Source organism: Schistocerca americana, chromosome 8, assembly GCF_021461395.2.
Source record: "Schistocerca americana isolate TAMUIC-IGC-003095 chromosome 8, iqSchAmer2.1, whole genome shotgun sequence".
Taxonomy (NCBI): domain Eukaryota; kingdom Metazoa; phylum Arthropoda; class Insecta; order Orthoptera; family Acrididae; genus Schistocerca; species Schistocerca americana.
The window spans coordinates 50,000,166-50,022,978 of record NC_060126.1 but is presented as its reverse complement, the minus strand read 5'-3'; the positions used below and the strand labels follow the sequence as shown (position 1 = coordinate 50,022,978).

The 22,813-nt window shown below is 44.2% G+C and overlaps 1 protein-coding gene across 1 annotated transcript in view; it reads left to right on the top strand.

Moving 5' to 3' along the window:
- LOC124545518 (LIM/homeobox protein Lhx1) overlaps positions 1-22,813 on the top strand; it is a 463,560-nt gene that overhangs the window by 424,009 nt on the left and 16,738 nt on the right. Inside the window, exon 9 of the mRNA XM_047124465.1 lies at positions 8,319-8,592. Within this exon, the coding sequence (XP_046980421.1) occupies positions 8,319-8,592 (274 nt within the window). The remainder of the gene's footprint in view (positions 1-8,318; positions 8,593-22,813) is intronic.

Here is a 22,813-nt window from a genome sequence, read left to right as displayed (position 1 = left end):
AGTGTCTCGTGTTGTAAATATGAAGATAATGAAGTAGCCTGACGTTGTTTAGTTCGGCTATTTTAATTTTGTAGGTTTTTAGAGTATTGTGTCTACTATTTCTCGAATGCGCTAGAATAAATTTAGTAAAGCTGCTGTTTCAGTACTGCGCAACAGCTACAACACGAACCTTGTATCATAATGGCGATTAAATTAGCCGTGACTTGCAACGCTGACTCCTGCTGCCAATACCGATGGCCGGGAACTAATTACTGGTTTCGCGTGGTGTTGTTGTTGATGGAAGCAAGCCAAACAACGGAGCAAATGGCACCTGCACCACCATATATGAGATATAGCCTCCACAGCGACGACGCGCCTGCAAGTATGCTTACATTCTCAGTATTATTGCAAGGAGCAGCTACTGTGATCACACAACTGACCCTGTTTATGCTAATGTTGCCCTTAATGCAATCGATGCATCAAGCTTGCGCGCCCTGGAGAGGTTAACATCGACGTAGGTTGGTTTGAAGAGGAGGAAATTCGTGTCTGTGCTCGGCTTGTAGCTACAACTGAAACGTCCGAAATGTTCCCTTAGAAAAATTATACATCACTGTGCTTAAACTGACACACAATATTTTTAGCGCAACGCAGTCCGACTTTCAATAATCCCTACAAAAGAATGGCTCTGACTAACATTAACCTATACCTTTCACAAATCACTTACCTCACAAAAATCTTCGTTACTCGAACTACTGCAATACAGTGAGCGCCACTACTGCCAGCTAAATAAAAGATTCTAACTACTGAAGGCACTAACTACTGGTAGGCATAGTTAGCAAATGAAAGATTTTGATAGAGAACAAACAATGTATTTACCTTAATAGTGTTCAAAAGTCATAATATATATGTATCAGTCCATGATATCCAATATTGCAAATTCCTCCATTTCTCTCCCCACAACCACCACTGCTGGCGGCTCACATCCAACTGCGTAACGCTACGCGCTGTTAACAGCCAACTGCCCAACACTACAATGGGCAACAACAATGCAAACCAGCCACAGACTGCACACAGCACAGCCAGCGATTTTCATACGGAGCGCTACGTGGCGTTACCAATATAAAAACCTAAACAGCCTACTTACACAACGTGTGTTTAGTCCGAAGTCACTCTGTGTTATCACTGCAAGCGTTGTTGTAGAGTACAGAAGAATTTCACGCAATTTGTGTTATAAATGGCTTAAAATTTGTAATGGCGTTCATGTAACTCGTCAGGGTTCCTTCTATCTCTAAAGCATTGACGTCCTTTCGCTTTTCCATAAATGTGCTTCTGAGAGCAAATGTCTTCGCTATTGTCTGCTCTCACACTCTCAGTGCCTGTTCGATTGTAGTAGTTAAGTAACCTTGTTAGTTTGTTTAAAATTTCACGTAATGCTTCATCGGACGTACTAAAGGCTGTTTGCTGTTGCCTTCCCCTAATATATGGATGTAAGTGTCGGATCTCTTGCTGTATCGAGTTAAATGGAGCACTGACTAGGACAGCCGCAGTCGCAATTGGAAGGACAATTGTTCAAACTCCTGATCGGTAATCCAAATTTAGATTTAGATTTTCAGGATATTCTCGAAATCGTTTAAGGAAACGGCGCAATGGTTCCTCTGAAAAAAAAAGAAGGTTACTGATTTCCTCCTCCAATCGTGATTCGTACTCTATCTCTTATACCATCGTCGTAAGTAGGATGTTAAACCCTAACCTTCCTCATCCATTCTGTAAGTGTACGGTTTATATGGCTCTAATGAGCGCTTTTGCTCTGAAATTTCGTGTTAGTGGTTGTGTGAGTGTAGAATGAAACCAATGGAGAGTTGAAAACGTGGTATTAGCCTCTTGCCTGTTTTCATTGTCCAATTGTGGTGCGTGTATTACCAGCAACAGCATCACTCCGTGAAAACATTCAGAGGTACTGAATGTAACTTAAAACACATACATAAGTTGGTGATTATTAACTGGACGCCATAACCCTCCTCTCTTCACAAATTAAACTGCACCTGTTAACAGTTCTTATACCGTCGGGTCTCGAACCTTGTACCTTACGGTTGCGCATAACCACCCCTTACGTGCTTTTACTACTCATGCCACGGAGACAATCATATTGGTATTTACGAATTTAAGTCCCATTCCGGAATAATCTTTAAATTAGCTGGATGAAGTTTCATAACGTGACAGTAAGCATTGGCAATATATCACGGAAGATGCTCATAGACGTGTCTAGTCTAGATGGGATCTCATCGTCGTTCCAAAGATCGTGGAATGTGAAGCAGAGGTTAAAAAAACTGGAGTTACAGTAGTAAAGAAGCGAAGCTCAAATTCCTGTCACAAATGTCTTGAGATATACGTACACCATTTCACCTACATGAGTAGGCACCTAACCCACTTCCTGAAGTTATGATACGTAATGCTGTAGGAAAACAACTACACAGTCGACCACATTCCCTGAATCCAGAATTCAGTGAGAAAACACAGTTAATGGCTTGAAATACGCTGGGTCATGAAGTAATTGAAAACAAAAACAACTACAAGATATTAATATTAATACAGCTAACATTGTGGCAAGTATATCTTCAGGCGCCAGCCGGTGTGGCCTTGAGGTTCTAGGCGCTTCAGTCTGGAACCGTATGACCGCTACGGTCGCAGGTTCGAATCCTGCCTCGGGCATGGATGTGTGTGATGTCCTAAGTTCTAGGGGACTGATGACCAGAGATGTTAAGTCCCATAATGCTCAGAGCCGTTTGAACCATTTTTGAACATCTTCAGGCTATGATACCAGGTGATCATGTGGATACCGGATATTCATCAGAGAGGAAGTAGATTATTTCTACCTTCTCTGTGATGTTGTGGATACTGGCTGGTCGTTGTTATACATCACCTGGTATAGTAGAGGGGCGAGAAAGCGATGTATTAGTGATATATTAGGACACTGAAATTAATTGCAAATAAAATATAAGACCTACAAATACTGCCGAATATGTCATCCCTACTGCATAAAGAACAACTTAATTTCCTGCACTCGAAAAGAAAGCTTTTATAATCACGTCACACACCGTGGACAACTATGGTTTACGTATTTCCTCCAACTAAATAGCAACACTCGCTGTAGAGACTGGAGATAGTTTCCCTACCGGCTGATGTTGCAGACTGATCCTGTGCTTCAGTGCTCCTCCTCGTGCGGTTTGACATCCCATTGATAATGAGGTCTTTAGAGGTGCCGAATAACAGTCGTGACATCGATAAGGAGCAACTGACGTTACGTGAAGTGGTCTGCCCCCACTGTACAGAGCAAGATGTGCCATTATCTTATGGGAAGATATCCGCCCTAACCCAAAGATCCCCGGCGACACTGCCACGCTCAAACAAATAAGTGAAACAGTAATCCAAGGATCTTGTCTCGTTGTCCTCGTCCCTCCTTTTTGTTTCTACTCAGTAGATCATTACGCTTCAATCTCACTGCCATTTTGCTATGGGCTCCAAGGAGTCGTTCTGATTTTATGTAATATTTCTATTAGGCTCGGCACATTCATCTACCTCCTACATCAGAGTTATGACATGTACAGTATAGCGTAAAAAAATATATTACTGTCTCCCACAATTTCAGATACCAAACGTTAACATATTTACGAATGTATTTCTCTCCTCAGAACATCAGAAGCCGAAATTAACGAGTTTCACATCAATTCGCTTTGTATCACGATCCGTGCCCAGCGCGGAGTTCTAAAAGGCTTCTTCATATAACAAATACATGTCAACATTTATCAAAGTATATTTCATTGCAACACGAAATGTTATGATAAAGATAGAATAACGTAATTACAGCAGACTACAACTGTAACACAACTGGTGCTTTCGTGCCTCAGACGTGAGGAAGAAAAATTTGTTCGTTACAGCTTTAGATCCCCCTACCATAATGGATATCGAAAGTACTGTGCATCTCTTTAACGGAAAAATATTAGTAGAATATCATTAGAACCTCATTACTGTGTTGGACTGGCTGAGAGTAAATGAAACATATTAGTGCTCCAAAACTTACACTTATGATATTGTTTGTTCTGCAATGCCCGATAGAGGTTCCGCAATCCTCGAAAGAGATTTACTTCATGAGGACCAAGCCAAACGCAGTATTGCATTAAAATAGCGAAGATTCAGCTTGAAATGCACGATATACATCCGTTGCCTTCCTTGTTCGATACGAACTTCCCTTCCGGAGAAGGATGTGTGTGAAGATCAGTTAAGTAGGAGCATATTTTGTCTCCGGAGAGTTTTACCGTTCTCCCTTCTTGCCAGCTACTGCCACCGAGAGGGAAACTGGGTGCCCTCCAGCCACGGCTGGGCGGGTGCCCTTTGAGGACGCGGCCGGCGCCACCACCTTGGGCCGAATCTCAAAGGCCCTGCGTGACCGGCGTGGGCGGAGGGCGCCAAGTTGGCGCGATCAATCTTGCGGTGGGAACAGCCGACTGCCGCCGCCTTTGCATCTCAAAGGCGCGTCTCGCAGGCACGCCCCCCCCCCCCCCCCCCCACCCCGGCTCAAGGCCGGAGACCCGCCGAAAAAGCCAGCGCGCTTCTTTTGTGAGTCCCGACGATTCGGCGGCGCCATTTGCGCGTTGCCGCATGTTTTGCTGGCGCGAGTAAAGGAGGCACAGATCCCCCGCAGTCACTCCTTGCAGTGTGCAAACCACTGGGAATTCGCTGCAAGGCGAGCAAAAGATCACAAAGCGAAGGAGCCTTCACACGAAGTGCCTCTATGCTCTTAAGTGAACAGACAAATAAAACATCTCGCAGGGACTAAGTCGTTATTATGTGTGTCTCGTGACAGCGAGCGGAAGAGATTGTTTGTTTATGGCCAGAAAGTTAGGACTGAAAATAGACTACAAAACAAAGACAGTGAATACCACTGGGGAATGGAAAAGGGAAAAAACCTAAAGTCGTCTCTCAAAAGGTGGAAAAATTTGAATAATAGAAACAATGTATAACAAATATAAACAGGAGGAGATAGTGGATACAAAGAGTGGGTGGAAAAGATGAAATTTGCCTTCTGTGTGACCACAGAGGTATATACAAAAAATTAATCTATCTGTTGACGTGAAACGTAAGGTATTACACGGTAACGGCGAGAAATGCAATTGTATAGACCGCTAAGAGACATCCGTCCACTCAACACGGATGGTCGGAGCGTCGTTCCCTTTCGAATACAGAACTCGAGTTACCACGTATTTAGTGTGTTCTAATGTTTCATTGGCCAAATACGCTTGGCATCAAACATATAAATGTGGTTGGAAGACAACCTGCTACCACCGAGTAGTTGCTGTTATGAGCTGGCATCTTTCCATGCACAGCTTTGTTACACGGTCCAGTGGGGTTATTCATTTCATCTCGTCACCATCGACGCCCAAATCGCCGAAGAGGCGTGAAATAGGAAGACTCGCATCATTCGGTCGAACAGCCACAACACTGACAAAGAACTTGGGAATTTGAGACATCCATCTGTATGATGTATACATTCTCTAACCTGGATCTATGCACTGATTCGGTGGGAAGGGCGTTGTAAAGCTGTCTTATTTTCCCCTGAGACAAGCTGGCCCACAAATCTTGTAACTGATTCCATATATACTTTGTATGTGCACTGGGACGGAGTTGTCATTCGATCTGATCCTACACATCTACTGGCTAATCTGGGGATCTTGCTGACCGCCAGTCTACCTCAGTATCAGGCAGACAGTTCATGCACATACGTGCCATGTGTGGGCGAGCGTCGCTCTGTTAAAAAATCGTACCTTGCTAAGTCGCACGGAAGATAATTCCCTCAATCAGTACCAGCCAAGACTTGGTCCCCAGACAATGACACCGGTGTATCACCGCCGTGCCTCTCCGAAACACTGGAAGGAGGACCTCGCCGCCATATTCGCCAATGGTGGTCACACGGGGTACTGCAGAATCGCGATTTATTGCGGAACACAATACAACACCATGTATCAACAGTCCATGATTCCACATCACGGCACCACGACAAGCACAGGCATCTATTTTGTACTATTAGCTATAAGACGGTTGCAAAGATGTTGCAAGAGTCCATGGCATGTTATCGCATAGCAGGCGGGGATGCGACAGGGTTGCCTGTGCTTGGTGCACAATTCTGCAATGTTTCCTTCTTGTGGTCAGAAGTCGTCGACGAGAACATAAGCGACGAATAGGCCTGCCTTCATGTTCCGATCCAGCCCAACATCGGGCCACAGTCACATCCAAAACTCCCACGATGCACGATGCAACCAGCTGATCAAATTGAGTCTCACAATGAGGCTATTATCATAACTCCATGATGTGCTCATAACGCTATCTCACACGAATACGTGGCATATATGGCCTTCACAGTAATCACTAAGCATCTGACACTGTTGAAACCCGTCATGGACCTACGAGGCCTGGTACCAACACTAAACACGAGTAACACTTCTCCACTTTGGTGCGCTTTCTACCTGTCACATACAGTTGCGACTTTTAATCATTTACTTACAGGCCAGTGGTGTGTACATGTAGCAAATTACGTTGATACCCCACCATGTCTTGGTTGGTTAATCGGTTTCGAGGGAAGGATAGGGAAGGACTTCGGGCGCCCCCTTTCAAAGGAACCGTCCCGGCATTTGCCTGAAGCGATTGAGGTAAGTCACAGCAAACGTAAATCAGAATGGCCGGACGCCGGTTTGAACCGTCGTCATGCCGAATGGCCGACCATGTTCTGGATGTCCACTTTTTTTGTCAGACATTGTAGATCAGTGTTTACGTTCATTGATCTGCCTTTAAGCAGTGGTGTCGTCCGAGATCCAGAAAGTAGTGACAGACAGATGTATCCCCTGTCTTGAGGTACTGTGTGACTAGCAAAATGGAGCTATGTGTCAACTAAATTAGCGTTTGGAGGATATATGTCCACCTGGAAAGTGTTTGTGTGGCGTCAGACGGATGCACGACGCATTCATTGTCTTCTGCAGTCTCTGTGTAGTCTGACCATAACTATGTTACACCTGAGTCGTAGACAGTTCGGCACTCTTCTATGTATCTTCTATGTAGGCTGTGTCCCATATCTCTGGAGGACACAGCTTCATATACAGGGTGCCCCAGAAATGTTGCAACAAACTTAGAGGGATTGTAGAGGGTATCTTGAGAAACAAATTAAATATAGGAACAGATGCCCAGAAATATTATCCAACGACACTAGAGAGCGTGTAAGCTATAGGTGGCAGCTCCTGACACTAGGCCATCCGCCTGGCAGCTAACGTGAGTTTGTGTGCTGACGGACCCCAGGCCCAACGTCTCGCAACGTTGTTTGTTATTAAGTGATCGCGACTGGTGGCCACGATCAACATTGGAGAAGATGGAGGGGGCTGCTGCGCAGGCACGGCTTGTCTCCTACGAATGCAATGCTCTGTTGTGTCGTTGGATGATGGTTTTGGACACGGGTTTCCATTCACAGTTTACTTTCGTCCTGGAATCCTCTAAAATATGCACTTTTTTCGGTATACAGAAATAAACTGCAGATGGAAACCCATGTCCGAAATCGTCATCCATCAAAGCAAACGAGCATCGGATTCGTAGGAGCCAAGGCCTGTCTGTACAGCAATTATCTCCATCTTCTCTGCTGGCGATCGTGACAATTAGTCTCGATCCCTGAATAGTAAACGACATTGCGAGACGTGGTTCCTATGATTCGTCAGTGTACAAAGTACGTTTGCTGCCGAAGAGTGGGTCTAGTGGCGCCTTTCGGCCGCGGGGCGTTCTTCGGCAGCTCGCGCAAGATGCGCGGCTTCCCCATGAATCTGAGCCCCGGCATTTGTAACTTCGACGCTCTGTGGCGTCGTTAGATGACATTTTCTCGAGCTTCACTCTACAACCCCACATTTCTGGGTCACACTATATAATTTTGTCTTAGTCTCTTTCCTTATTTTGCAAATTTTGTATAGATTTCTTTCCATGCACGAAATTTATGCATGTGTGTAACAAAACGTTACCAGCAAATTACTAGCGAATCTAGTGGGTGTCTCAAGAAACAAGCTGACGATAGAGACCCACGTCCGGAAGTATCATCCAACGACGCTACAAGGTGTCGAAATTGTATGTGTTAACGCCTACCGGTAAGCAATATCTTCGGCACCGAACATGAGTTTGTACGCTGACGTACCTAAAGCTGAGTTTTTCGCAAGATTCAGGACGGTGGGGGCTATTTCAGCATCCAAACTCACGTTAGCTGCGTGTCGTGTCGCCAGTTGGTCACTCGCCGGCACTCAGTGTTGGTCTGCCGACAGGTGTGGTTCCAGAACAAGCGCAGCAAGGAGCGGCGGCTGAAGCAGCTGACGTCGATGGGCCGCGGGCCGTTCTTCGGCAGCTCGCGCAAGATGCGCGGCTTCCCCATGAACCTGAGCCCGGGCGCCGGCCTCGACGACCCGCCGCCCGGCTTCCCCTACTTCGCCGCCGACGGCAAGTTCGAGTTCGGCTACGGCGGGCCCGCCGGCTTCCACCACGAGTTCTTCCCCGGCCACCACCCGCACCAGGCGCAGCCGCTGCCCTTCGCCGGACCAGGTCAGCACCAGCCCTAGTCGTAAACCTCGAAAAAACCTAGGCTGCCACTATGAAACTTGCTGATGGAGTTAGTATTTCCTTAAAAATGAGCCACATTTCCCACAATTACAAGCGGCCTCCCAGAAACTTTGCTTGTATAGGTCAGCATTTTAGCTATTCAGGACACGTTCCATTCGAAAACATCTCCTCATCTCTCTGAAAATGCCTGCCTCGTAATGTTATCATCAGCCGAGGAAAGTGGAGGACGTCACGAGGTGTCTACATCTACATCCATACTCCGCAATCCACCTGACCGTGTGTGGTGGAGGGTACCTTGAGTACTTCTATCGGTTCTCCCTTCTATTCCAGTCTCGTATTGTTCGTGAAAAGAAGGATTGTCGGTATGCTTCTGTGTGGGCTCTAATCTCTCTGATTTTATCCTCATGGTGTCTTCGCGAGATATACGTAGGAGGGACCAGTGTACTGCTTGAATCATCGGTGAAGATATGTTCTCGAAACTTCAACCAAAGCCCATACCGAGCTAATGAGCGTCTCTCCTGCAGAGTCTTCCACTGGAGTCTATCCATCATCTCCGTAACGCTTTCGCGATTACTAAATGATCCTTTAACGAAGCACGCTGCTCTCCGTTGGATCTTCTCTATCTCTTCTATCAACCCTATCTGGTACGGATCCCACACTGCTGAGCAGTATTCAAGCAGTGGGCGAACAAGCGTACTGTAACCTACTTCCTTTGATTTCGGATTGCATTTCCTTAGGATTCTTCCAATGAATCTAAGTCTGGCATCTGCTTTACCGACGATCAACTTTATATGATCATTCCGTTTTAAAACACTCCTAATGCGTACTCCCAGATAATTTATGGAATTAACTGCTTCCAGTTGCTGACCTGATATACTGTAGCTAAATGATAAGGGATCTATCTTTCTATGTATTCGCAGCACATTACACTTGTCTACATTGAGATTCAATTGCCATTCCCTGCACCATGCGTCAATTCGCTGCAGATCCTCCTGCATGTGTGACCTCAATTCGGGGCACGGTGCAAAAGCTGACAGCCCAGAGAAGCTACATGTGTGACTGAGTTGTGCGTTGAGCAAAACCGCGCCTTTGTGGTGCATCCCGCGACACTTCATCTTGAAAGCCTCCCATAACCTTATCAGGACATTTTTTATCATGTTCCTGTGACGATTTTCACTCAGCATAACCTTGACCGATAATAGTTGGGTGTTCCTATTATTCGGCGGTGGTCAATGCATATGTTTCCACTGCTTGCTTTGTTGCTTTATCTCGAAGTCATAATGATGCACCCAAAAGCAGTCCACTGTGACTAGACGGTTAAACAAGTCACCTGACACTGCTGCAATATTTATGCTGATGCCTCTATTTCGCGGACTTGTTGAAGGAGCGTGAGCAGCCGCGACCTTTCTCAAGTTCAAAATGTCGTGCCAGTAGTTTGAAACTGAAGCATGACTGATATTCACATTTTCGACTGTCATCTCGATTGTGACACGCCGGTCTTCGACCTCCAAGGTTTCCACATCCACTGCGATTCCTTGCTCTTCACAGAAAGATGGTATTCTACTTTATTCTTCGTCACTCAGATGAGGGGCGGTCAAAAAGTTTCCGTTCAAAGGCCGTACAGTCCAGAATCTATATGCCAATCTGTAAAAATCGCAATGCACGCTGAGGCAACCATACCCCGACGTACCAGGTTTTGGTAAAACCGTGTGCTACTGCGTGAAGAAGTCCGTAACTACCTGTTGCACATCCTCGTTCGATGGGAATCGTCGACCCTTGAAGCCATTTTTTAAGGGACCGAAAGCATGATAATCGCGTAGAAAGAGATAAGGACTAGGTCTATAGCGCGCGTGCTCAAGTGCCTCTCACTTCAGTTCTCGGAACTTCTGAGTTACGACATTTGCAAGCAGTGTCATGAAACTGCACCACACAACTTTGTATACCAATCAACAACGCTGATTTTCGACGGACATGCTGCCCCAGATACATTCTTCACTGTCCGATGGCTGTCTGCTCGTGGTTGTCCTTCAACAGTCACGAAAAGAATAACAGCAAGTTGGTCTTGTTTGATCACATCTGTGCAATAATGTCGCCATAGTTCACGTGTCTACATTTATAAATGTAGACTAGGAAAAATAATACACTATAAGTTGTGTGCTGCTTGACAGTGTCACGCCGGTTAAGTATTTAAACGTAACGTTGCAAAGCAGTATGAAATGGAAAGAGCAGTTGAGTTGCTAGCAGGGGAGGTGGACGGTAGACTTTGGTTTATCTGGAGAATTCTAGAAAAGCGTAGCTCATCTACTCAGGAATCCACGTGTAGTGCACGAGTGTGATACATTCATGAGTTAGTGCGATACGTTCTTGAGTACTGATCGAGTCGGCATAAAAGTTTTCTGGGTGTGGTACCGCGTCATAAAGTAATGCTTGAGAAAAACCAACGTTCCGGCCACGGTTCAGCGGCCTTCTTCTGGCCGTTGCTTTTTCTCCAGCAGCAGTAGTTTTATACATTATGACGCGGTACCACACCCAGAAAACTTTTATGCCGATTGACTCTGGCTGCGGAAGCCTACGCTATTATACTGATCGAATGTTTTGAATCCCCACCAAGTCAGACTAAGGCAAGACATCGAACCAGTTCAGAATTATGCTTCTAGGTATAGTACCGGTAGATTCTAACAACAAGCGTGTATTGTTGAACTGAAATAGAAATCCCTGGAGGGAAGACGACGTTCCGGACTGACTGCGGAATGATTCTACCGTCGGCAACGTACAGTTCGCGTAAGGATCGCGAAGACAAAGGAAGAGAAATTAGAGCTCATACGGAAGGACACAGATAGTTGTTTTTCTTTTACTGCATTTGCGAATGGGGCAGGAAAGGAAAATGACCAACAGCCGTACAAGGTAGCGGTGATGGTGGCAACATAACATTAGGTTGTAATATGCACCACCGTAGATTTGAAGACTAATGATGCCATCTGACGGCAGTTTCAGTTATCACAATCGTAATGTTGTCTTTCCGCAGCAAACATCAGTCTCTCATTGTTTATTGTCGTGAGTAGACGTACGCGGTTCGTGAAGAATTTTAAATTGTCAATCGTAATTATTACTTATAACTCATAAAACTGTTATTTGTGAACTTTTTCCGTGTGAGGTCAAAATACAACTTGATAATTGCATTAATAAAAATCCAAACTGGCAGTGTTACTTTCTTATTTTCAAAATGCTCATAACCTACAGCAAGTTAAAAAACCTATTGTAATTATTTAACGTGTCCATTTTTCATCAAAATCATTACTGATTCTTTATAATAGATATACGAGGTTGACTCAATAATTAAAGAGACGAATTGGTCTGGAGAAAAAGGCGTTTATTTTTACAAAACAATACTTTTTCTACTTTTCAACATAATCCCCTTGAACATATGTGTACTTGTTCCAACGGGCTACAAGCATTTTTATTCAGGCTGCAAAGAACTCTTTATCTTGATGTTTGAACCAATTTCCCACATACTTTTTCACGTCCTCGTTGTCCTGGAACCTCTTCCCACGTAATGCCTCCTTCAGTGCAGCAAATAAATGGATATCACTAGGAGGATGAGGTAGCACTTCCCAGCCCATTTTGTCGATGGTTTCACGGGTTAGTTGAGCAATATGAGGACGTGCGTTGTCTTGCTGGAGAATCACACCTCTCCTCTGAGATTCACTACGTCTCTCTCTCATGGCTAGCTTCAACCTGTTTAAAAGCAAATCGAAGTAGTATTGTCTGTTCATTGTACGCTGCTCTTCGAGATAATCACAAAAAAACTGGACCTTGAGCATCCCAAAACACCGTCGACACGACTTTTGCTGCTGATGCTTGAGTTTTGAATTTTTTCCTGACGGGTGAGTTAGTGTGCTTCCACTCCATGATTTGCCTTTTTGATTCTGGCTCATAATAGTGAACTCAAGTTTCATCACAAGTTAAAATTTTGTTGAGGAAGTGCTCACCTTCTCTTTCATAACGTTCCTTTAGCTCTGTGCACACTCTTAACCTTGTTTCCTTGTGTAGCCGCGTCAACTCCTATGGGACCCATATTGCACATGTTTTGCGCTACTTCTGCTTGTTACAGATAATGTTGCGAACTGTACCAGTACTAACTTGAATCTTAACAACTATCATTTCCACAGTCACACGGCGGTCGGCGCGAAAAATGTCATCAATTCCACTTTCAGAGGTTATAAACAAAACATATGGGCTCATTCCAGTGATGCTAACTTAAAGCCATAAAAGTACCAAGCTTGCCCTACTAACTGTCTTTTCCCCTGACCAATTTGTCTATTTAATTATTGAATGACCCTCGTATAAACTAATAAAGGTGACATTTTTATTACGGAATAGCCACATTTTAAATTCAGTATTCCGATTTGAACAAGAAAGTGTTCCATATTACCACCACTTCCTCTACCCTCTGATCCGTAGTCCTCCCCCCCCCTCCCCCCCCACCGTCACAGGTTCGAGTCCTCCCTCGGTTATGGGTGTGTGTGTGTCGTCCTTAGCCTAAGTTAGCTTAACTAGCGTGTAAGCTTAGGGACCGATGACCTCAGCAGTTTGGTCCCATAAGACATTGCCACAGATTACAAAAAGAGGTGTCCGTTCATACAAATTTCAGCACTTTGTAGCTTCGCGTAGGTTCGTATTAATAATTAGTCTCATCGTCCGCGCTGACTTTTTCCAGGAAAAAATGGTCCGCTTTTTGCATTTTAGTCAAGTAGTGGCAAGCGTCCACATTCTGGAAAATGTCTTGAACACTTGATTTAGAGATGTTGCTCTACTGCGATCTGTGACACAGTACGACCGCACGTCCACTGCTTAACACTGCCTGTTCACAACTGACTGGTCCAATGTATATCTGTTGTTACTACTGTAGCTACTGCGCTGGCGTCGCCTACACACCCGGAATAAAATCGATCTCGGAACTTTTTGGACGGACGGTATACGCAAATGCAGAACCTGTGACATGCTATAAAAGTACTGACGTACATTTAATGTCATACGATATTACCACGTACGCTGATCCCTTGTATATAATAATGTCATTGTAATCTGTAGTGGAATAAACTAGTTAATAGCTACGGTGGAAAATAATCAGTTTAACAAGTTTGTTGGTGTGGTCATTACTGGCATTAACTATATAATCATTCTTTTGTGAACAAAACTCGTTTATCGCGTGGAAATAAAGGTATTTAATTTCGCAGATTCGATTCACCTTGCATGTGAAGGGTATATTCAGTGGCTGTTGTATTTTTTCCTTCCTAGGTTGCATTTCAAATACGAAAAATAGACGCGTAACTGTGTGCGGTGTACGATTCACTGATGATCTGGCAGTAAATTAAGATGTTTAACACGGAAACTACTGTAGTTTTGGTAGCAGAAACGTTTGTTTACTTCACTTCTAAGTTGATTTCGCGATGATAATTACGTATCATTATTAAAAGGCGTTTCATTTTGAGAAGAACAAGAATTAGTTCATTTCTGCAGAAAGCGTTACGCTATACTGGACAGTGTTGGTTTAACAGAAACACATGCATCGACGGGTGCACTCGAGGATAGTGTAACAGGATCGCTCATGATCTGGATATACGTAAACGACTCCGCTAGTTGGCAATGCTTGGAGTTGCTAACTGCTCCTCACGCAAAACACTTCGTGCAGGCGTGCTAATTGTCATCTTCTGGTACGGGGTTAGCAATGACACGATCCTCATTAAGATTGAAGGTCAGATACTAGATGCCGGTGTTACAGCTCTCAACGGTATTTGTCACGCCAACAAAGCGAACAAGTGCGCGTAATTAAAACCTGATGAGAACATCTCATCTCTAGAACCAACAAAACGCGAGCGTATTTCAATGGCAAGCAGAAACGAGATATATCTGACAGATGAGGTGTTTTTATTCCTCATCTCTCTACGCCACAGTAACTTTATGCGGGGCAGAGTAGCCACGACTCTTACGCCGTAATTTGTTTCAAATTATCGCGACAACGCAGCTCTCTCTAGGATACTGGAACATGTACTCCCGTTATCTTACGTCAAGGACTTTCTAAAGCAGCAGCAAACACTGTTCGGCGATTTTTCATAAGAACAGACCCCAGTTTTGTGTCAGATGTTACGGAAATGAAGAAAGACAACACAATCTGCTCTGATATGACAAGAAACAGTATAGACTGTTTGCAAACTGAAACGGTCTTTTCGGAAAGAACACCACAACTGCCATACAGGATGGCTAAGAATCATTATTCCCTGTAACAGCGCAATTAATTGTGTGGTAATATACGCAGACCAGTAACAATGCCCCTGCGCCCCCGAAACCCCGATTGTTTAAAGAAGTGAATGATCTTTTACAATACAGCTCCGTTTTAATAAAATCTAGTGTTTGACGCATACCGATGTTTATGATCCCACATGTGCTACATGAAGATACTTTGCGCAAAGTTTATTGCAAATAATGTTAGCAGTAACCAAATAATAAACTGAAACATCATGCCTGATGCTGAAGTGTTACTGCACGTAAAGACTGTAGTAAGCGATTTTATGTATTTATTTTTTATTGTAAGTTTTGAACGATTTGTTGGAAGTCGGTTATTTAAGTCTTTTCATTCTCTAATAATAGACGAATGTGTTCTGGATGACATACGCGTTGTTAGTTACAATGTCACAAGACATACACAGTTTCTACCTTCAACTTAAGATATGAATCTTAACGAGTAAATTGTGACGGCATTTTAAAAATCAGTAAATAATTACAGGAGATTCTGAAAATTGAAATTTTGTCTCCCTGGAAGCCGTCAGACAGGCAACCTGCCACTGGGACCGGCTGACCGTTTTAGTTGGTGCGCGTTCCTTCCGTTAGTGGGTACTAACTATCTGCTAACTATCTGCTGTACTCCGCACGGTATTAAGTCATCTGTCTCGCTCATATATTCTGATCAGCTGACACGAGGCTCATCAACTTCGTCTATGCGAGGGCGGCATGCCACTGTGCGTTGGCGAGGGAAGACTATTGCTGACGATCTCGCTGATAACAATAGCACACTAACTTTCCTTGTGTTTGTCTGGCAGTGAATTGACAGCCACCGTAGGGAGCGGCGGGAATTTGTAAGGTTCGACGGCGAGGCTCTTGACAGGACAATTTAGGTTCACGGTGTGCGCCGTGCGTTAGCCGCCCACACAGCGGCCGTAGGAAGGACCTAGTGGCCCGAGATGTCGGCGAGCGGGCGCTTTCGATTCTCCACGGGTCAGCAGGGCGCGATACCATCGCAGGCCGCGAAAGTCGGCAGCTGCAGCCCAGAATGGTTGCCGGCGCTGGCCGCCCGGTCCCTACGTCCGGGATCCTATGCCTTTATATGCGGACGCACCACTGTTAGACTGAGTCGCCGTCGTTACTGCCTGCCGACCGTCTTACAGGTAATGCGAGTACTGTTTACGACAATCGCTGCATATATGAAAGCTGTAGATCTGACGGATACCAAGTCTGTTTAAGAACTGCATAAGTGGGTTGGGTTGTTTGGGGAAGGAGACCAGACAGCGAGGTCATCGGTCTTATGGGATTAGGGAAGGACATGGAAGGAAGTCGGCGGTGCCCTTTCAAAGGAACTATCCCAGCATTTGCCTGGAGCGATTTAGGGAAATCACAGGAAACCTAAATCAGGATGGCCGGACGCAGGATTGAACCGTCGTCTCCCGAATGCGGGTCCAGTGTCTAATCACTGCGCCACCACTCTCGGTCTGGACAAGTGCAAGACCTGGGCTCTGGGGGTTCCGTACAATCTTAATTATGTACGTAGATAATAATGATTTCTCAATGGCCTGGTGCAAGTCATTCCACTGAACGCCTCTTCGGTGACTTGCGTGTCCCAAACCTACCCCTGTTATCCAACGGGAAAGAAGACCTACAGTTTAATGTGGAATTCGAACCACTTGTTGTTTCTGGCGACTCTTCACATCGTTGAGAGGTGGGGAAAAAAAACTCTATGGCCGAGCGGTTCTAGGCGCTTCAGTCTGGAACCGCGCGACCGCTACGGTCGCATGTTCGAATCCTGCCTCGGGCATGGATGAGTGTGATGTCCTTAGGTTAGTTAGGTTTAAGTAGTCCCATAGTGCTCAGAGCCATTTGAAACATTTTTGTTCCCTATTTGGTCAGGATTATTTGTTGCTAAGAGTTCAAGTATGTTTTCGCAACCATTCACACTATATGTAGGGTCCTGAACTAGTTATTCAAAGTAATTTTCCGAGAAGGCTTTCAGTGCGATTTCGGACGACGTTTTATGCCTACCACCGACTTAAACATGTATTTTCGCCAATATATCGAGGGTAGATATAAGTCACCACCAATTATAATTGTTGGGGTACCTATTTGAAATGAGATTCAAGCTTTCTTTGAACTGTTCGCTTAGTTATAGAACCGTTTTTATACTCAAGAATTATGAGGTTTTTGGAGGACGATAATCTTCTCTGTGAAAATCAACATGGATTCTGCAAAAAGAGATCGTGAGAATCTCAGATGGCTCTGTTCGACACTAAGGTTGATGTCGCGTTGCTAGACTTCAAGAAGGCATCTGACACCGTTCCCAGCTACCGTTCAGTGAAAAAATACGAGGTTGTTGAGGATCGGACCAGGATCGATGAATGGTGCAGGCACTAGCAGTTGACCCTGAACGTAAATAAATATATTTTGCGTACATACGAAAAGAAATCCACTAGTCTACAACAACAGTATCGATGACATATTGCTGGGAACAATATCTACCGTCAAATATATAGAAGGAACTATGCAGAGCGACCTCGAGCGGAATGAGCACGTTAAGTGAATAGTAGGAGAAGCAGATGCTAAACTGAGAGTCATAGGAAGAATCTTAAGGAAATTAACTCGTCTACGAACGAAGGGGCTTACAACCGGCTTATTCGACCGATTCTTGAGTACTGTTCAACAGTCTGGGGTCGTTACCGCTGAGGACCGATGGAAGGGAGAGTAAAGCTCCAATGAAGAGCGACACGTTTGGTCACGAGATCGTTTAGTCGGCGTGAGAGAGATGAAGAAATGCTCAACAAACTCCAGCGGCAGGCGTTACAAGAGAGGCGTTGCGCATCACGCAGAGGGTAGTACTGAAATTTTTAGAGAGCACTTTCCGGAAGGGGTCGGATAACATATTACTTCCTCCCACTTATCTCTCCCGAAAACTTCGAGAAATTAGAGTCAATAAGGAGGCTTACTGACAATCATTCTTCCCACGCACCATTCGCGAAACAGGGAAGTGCCCTCGGCCACACGCCGTCAAGAAGCTCGCGAAGCATTGATGTTGATACAGATGCTCGTTTCGTATCCGCACGAAGTGATCGACTGCGCGTCTGTGACCGCGAGGCCCTCTCGCTTGCCGGGATGGTACCTTCGAAAGGCCTTCCATAATCGGATGGGACCGATCACCTCGCTGCTTGGTCCCCTCCCCAAGCAGCCAGCCCTCACGCTTCTGCCACGTCGGCAGGTGTTTTTCTGCGACGCGTCGCGTGTCGGGCGGCGCAGCTCTCCGCGGCGTACGTCACGCCGGCGTTTTTGCGCGGCGCAGGCGCCGGCCGGCGCCCCGCGCCCCGCTATTGGCCGCCGCGTATCGGCGCGCCGCGGCGTCGCCGGCGACCGGGACGCCCGATTCGGGACGCCGCTGCGCCGCCGGCGCCCATTATTAAAAAGACAATGGCAGCCGGCGCCGGCCGCTGCCTGACAACGAGCGATGCGCGCGCGCCTTTTTGCTCGCGCGGCTCATTCTTGTTTGGCCGGCGGGGTTTTTGCCGCGCTCGCTTTGTTCCCTTTTGTGGCGTCTCCTTTCTCGGCACCGGCCAATGACTCGGTCGACCCGTCCGCCCGCCGGGACGCCGGCCGCTCGGGAACGGCCCCGCCCCTCGGGGGCATTTCGTCAGCGGCCGACGTAAACAAACCGGCTCCGGCACCGGCTCTGCCGCGGGGGAGCTGCCCCTGTTTGATGTGCACAGCTAACGGAATGGAGGCTCTCAATGTTTCAGCGCGGGCGCCCCTGATTACCTTATAAATTGCTGATAAACCAGAAGAAACAGAAACTGCACCTCTGTCCGTTTCGTGTGTAGAGACAGTGGCGTCTAGTTTTGGCACAACTTACTTTTCTTCTTACAAGGAGCCCACCCGTCATTTTACTTTTGAAATTTTTTATATTTATTATACGTGAAGTTCACAAATATACCGAAGCATTTCGATGCAACTCTCAAAAGATTCTCGAGAAAATCGAGTGTGAAGACTTCCGAGCAACTTAAGTTGGGCCACGTTATAACTATACGAAACTACTTTCATCCGGCCATAGCTGTGGGTTTTTTCATTGCTCTGGAAGAAGGATCATCAAACTTCGACACATGAAACATTAGTTAGCTTTATTATATAAATTAATAAAAGATTTAAGAATATCTTTATTTTATTTATTTAGGTAATTTTGCCTTTACCACAGGAGTAGAGTGCCCGCTGTATAATTCACAACTGTCACTGACTAAGGAAGCACCAGCTGATGCGCTAACAAGCAGAGGTCGTCAGCGGTGCGGTCGACGTTTTGAAACTATCTGTACGGTGGTACAGATCAAGTTCCCAGGTATCACACATGCAGCTTTCACCCTGGTGGGCCATCATTTGCGAGTAAGCGACGAAAGAACAATTCCGAACTTTGTGTAATATTCAGTAGCCTTAAAAAAGGTTGCTATTGCGTTGTCTAGTTGTGTGGTGTAATGGATAATGTAAAAACTTCACATGCAAGAGGCTGTCGTTGGCATCTCGTCAGATGCACAACTTTTATTTTTAAATTGTTATCGAAATTACTTCGTTCATTATTTTTATTCAGTTAGGTGGTCCAAATGTATTTTTTTTGTCTCTATTCCTTTGTCACGTCATTTTACTCACCGACTAAACTCTTTTATTTGTTTCACTTTTTCTTTGTATCATTCTTTTTCCAACAGCAATTTTTATGAATATCAATGTGGTTATATTTGTCTATTACAACATTCAATTGTTTGAAAATTTCAATCTATCAGTTAAAAAACAAAAAACGAAGGAGTCTTTTTATATTTGTGCAGTTGTGTGAAAAAATGTATTTTTGTTACTAGATGTGCAAATTTTTTGCATGGTAATCGTCGCACAAACATTTAAAACGTAACCTAAATACCCATTGCACTGTGGACAAAATAACGTAGATGAAAATTTAAATTAAAGACGAGTTTATAAGTAAAGCGAAACTGAAGCGAAATGAGAACTAGATATAGTAAACGCAATAATGTGGACTAAAAATCGGTGACAAAACAAAAGAAATTAAATCAATATTAATACATAAAGTTAATTAAAAACACATGAACTAAGATTTCAAGCAGAGAGAGAATGATAGGAAGAAAAATGAGACCAAATGAAGAATTTGATGATATGATTAAAGTTGTGTGACAAAGGAATGGAATTAAAGCATTACATTAAAACCAATTACTGTAATAAAAGTAATGATTGAAGAAATTTCGATAACGATATATAAATAACAAAAACTTGTACCTCTGACGAGTTTCGAACTCACAACCTCCTGCACGTGGACGTTATCCCATCCATTACACCACGAGACCGAACTAGGCATTGCAGTCTTTTTTAATGCTGTTAAGTGTCACAAAAAGCTCCGAATTTTGCTTTCGTCGATTACTCGCAAATGAGGGCCCACCAAGGTGAACGGCTTCAGTGTGTGATAACTGGGATCTTAATCTAGATTGTTTCAAAAAGTTGATAGCACCGCTAGGGAACTGTCGTTGTAAGTAACAAACTGATTGTTGAGGTAGAACGTTCGACATTTACAAGACAAGTTCATCTAAAACGTTAACTAATCGTCTGTCCTAGACGATGGTGTTGACTGGTACAGGCGAGATCACGATCTGGGCTGAACGCTCGCGTGTTCGTCACTAGGCTGGTATCAGCGCTGCGAAGCTGGTAGAGGAGACATGTCTCCGGGAGTGTCTACCATTGGTTGTTGTCGATTGCAGAGGACGCTAAGGCCTGTGGTTTATTTTTTTATTTTATTTCTAAACGAGGCCCGCATGGAGCATGGTAGCGTCGGAGGAACCCAATCAGATAAGCCGATCAATGGGTTGCTAGTTCGGATTTCACTGTGCTCTTTTTTTCGCTTTTTTTCTTTTTTTTTTTTTGTTCAGTTCCAATACCTACATCATTTAAATATAAAATTTATGAATATATGCTGATTGACAAACACCTAACCATAAATTCGTAATTATCGATATTTTAGACAAGATTGTTGATAAACATCGTTTAAATTAAAATATTACGAACTTTTTAAACATGTTTTATAAATGACAGAAAGTTAAAAATTTATATTTGGTATGGAAACTGGAATTGCGCATGTCATAATTAATTAGAAACGTGAAGACAAGAATTTCGCATCAAAATTGGGATTAGAAACATGTTAGCACATTTGATTCAAGTTATGTAGGTAGGTATTTAAGCTAACAAAAAATACAGCTCGAACTCGATTTTCTCTAGAGTTATTTAGAGTTGTATCGAACTGCTTTGGGATGTCGATATTTGTGTTCCCAGCTTCGCATACCATAAATGTAAGAAATTACAAAATTCTGACTGCAGGGTGGTCTCGCTGTAGGTGTTAGCCCCGTCTAGTACGTTGTCCGCTGTACTCGAGATTTGGAAAATTTATTTTGTTGTAATTTTGTGGCTGAATGGCCTTCCCGTCACCGTAGTATTCAGTTCCCCGAGACAGGGACGTCGTGTGTGCGTTGTGTCTGCGAATCGCGATGATTTTTCTTTTGTATGTTGTCAAATTTCAACTTTTCGTGTATCGTACTTTCTGAGCCAGAAATTTCGGACCAGCCTAGAATTGCCTCAACGAGAATGGGCAACCTCCACACACAGCCGGTCGCTGTATCCTGTGGTCAAGCGCATTCGATTCGGAACAGGTCCACCCTCTCGCCTGGCAAGCTACCGCACTGCCCCATACGCTGTAGTTAAAGGTAACTTTTGACATATTACTGTCAACTGTTTCGGAAAAAGTACCTCACGCGTTACTAGTAGACCTGGATTTTTGTAATTCTCTTATATTTACGGCACGTGAAGTTAAGAAGTGGGACTGCGCCCCCGAACATTTAGGTACAAGTCCCAAAAATTCTTGACAAAATCCACTTTGCAATTCTACGAGGTCTAGAATACCATATAGATGGACAATATTTCGACAGGTTGCGTGGCTCTGCGGTAGAGTGTCGCCCACGACGTGGGTGGCCAGGGTTCAATTCCCAGTCTAGACTAATTTCTAAATAAATAGGTAAGTTCTACGACCATTTCCGTAAAACGTAAAATACATAAAGATAGCAAAAAGATCGATAGTGCTCAAGACTAGTATTCTCTGGATCGCTGGTTTCAAAAGATTCGATCGGTATTTTGTTCGTTTATTTTTTCTTTTCTGTTCGAATTACCTACGTCATTTGAATATAAAACGCATCAAACATTTGCTACTAAACACACATATAACTGTAATTTTCATGAAAATGCACGTCTTCTTATTTCTAACTATGTATCATAAATAAAAATGCAGTTTTCATTGCAAATATAATTCTTATTTCCCATCTTTTATAAAAGATTGTCAATAAATATTATCTAAATAAAAAGGAAACAATACAAATTAACGTTTTTTTTATCTTCAAGTATTTTACTCTTCACAGAAATGCTCGTAGAACAAGCGCATCTGTTTAATAACGTACATGATCGAGGACTGAACCCAGACCACTCACACGCCAGTCGAGCGTTCTACCACAGTGCCACATCGGCTGTCGAAATAATAAAGATCTCAGAGCTCGAGAATTTTTGTGAGTTGCATCGAACTGTTTTGATGACTGACATTTGAGCTTTGGACTTCACGTATCATAAATATTTAAAAAAATACAAAAATCAGAATGGCATGTGGCCCTCGTTGTTACTAGAAACGTGACTGATGTGGGCTATACATGCCTTTGTATTTTGTTTACACACAATCACAGACCCCGTTACTGGTTTCGACCATAAATTGGCCATCTTCAGAACTAGTTATATTCTCCGTATGCAATATTTTCTCCGTATGTCAGTCGATGTACAGTGTTCTTGGGGAAAAAATTCTCTGCGGAGACACGTCACT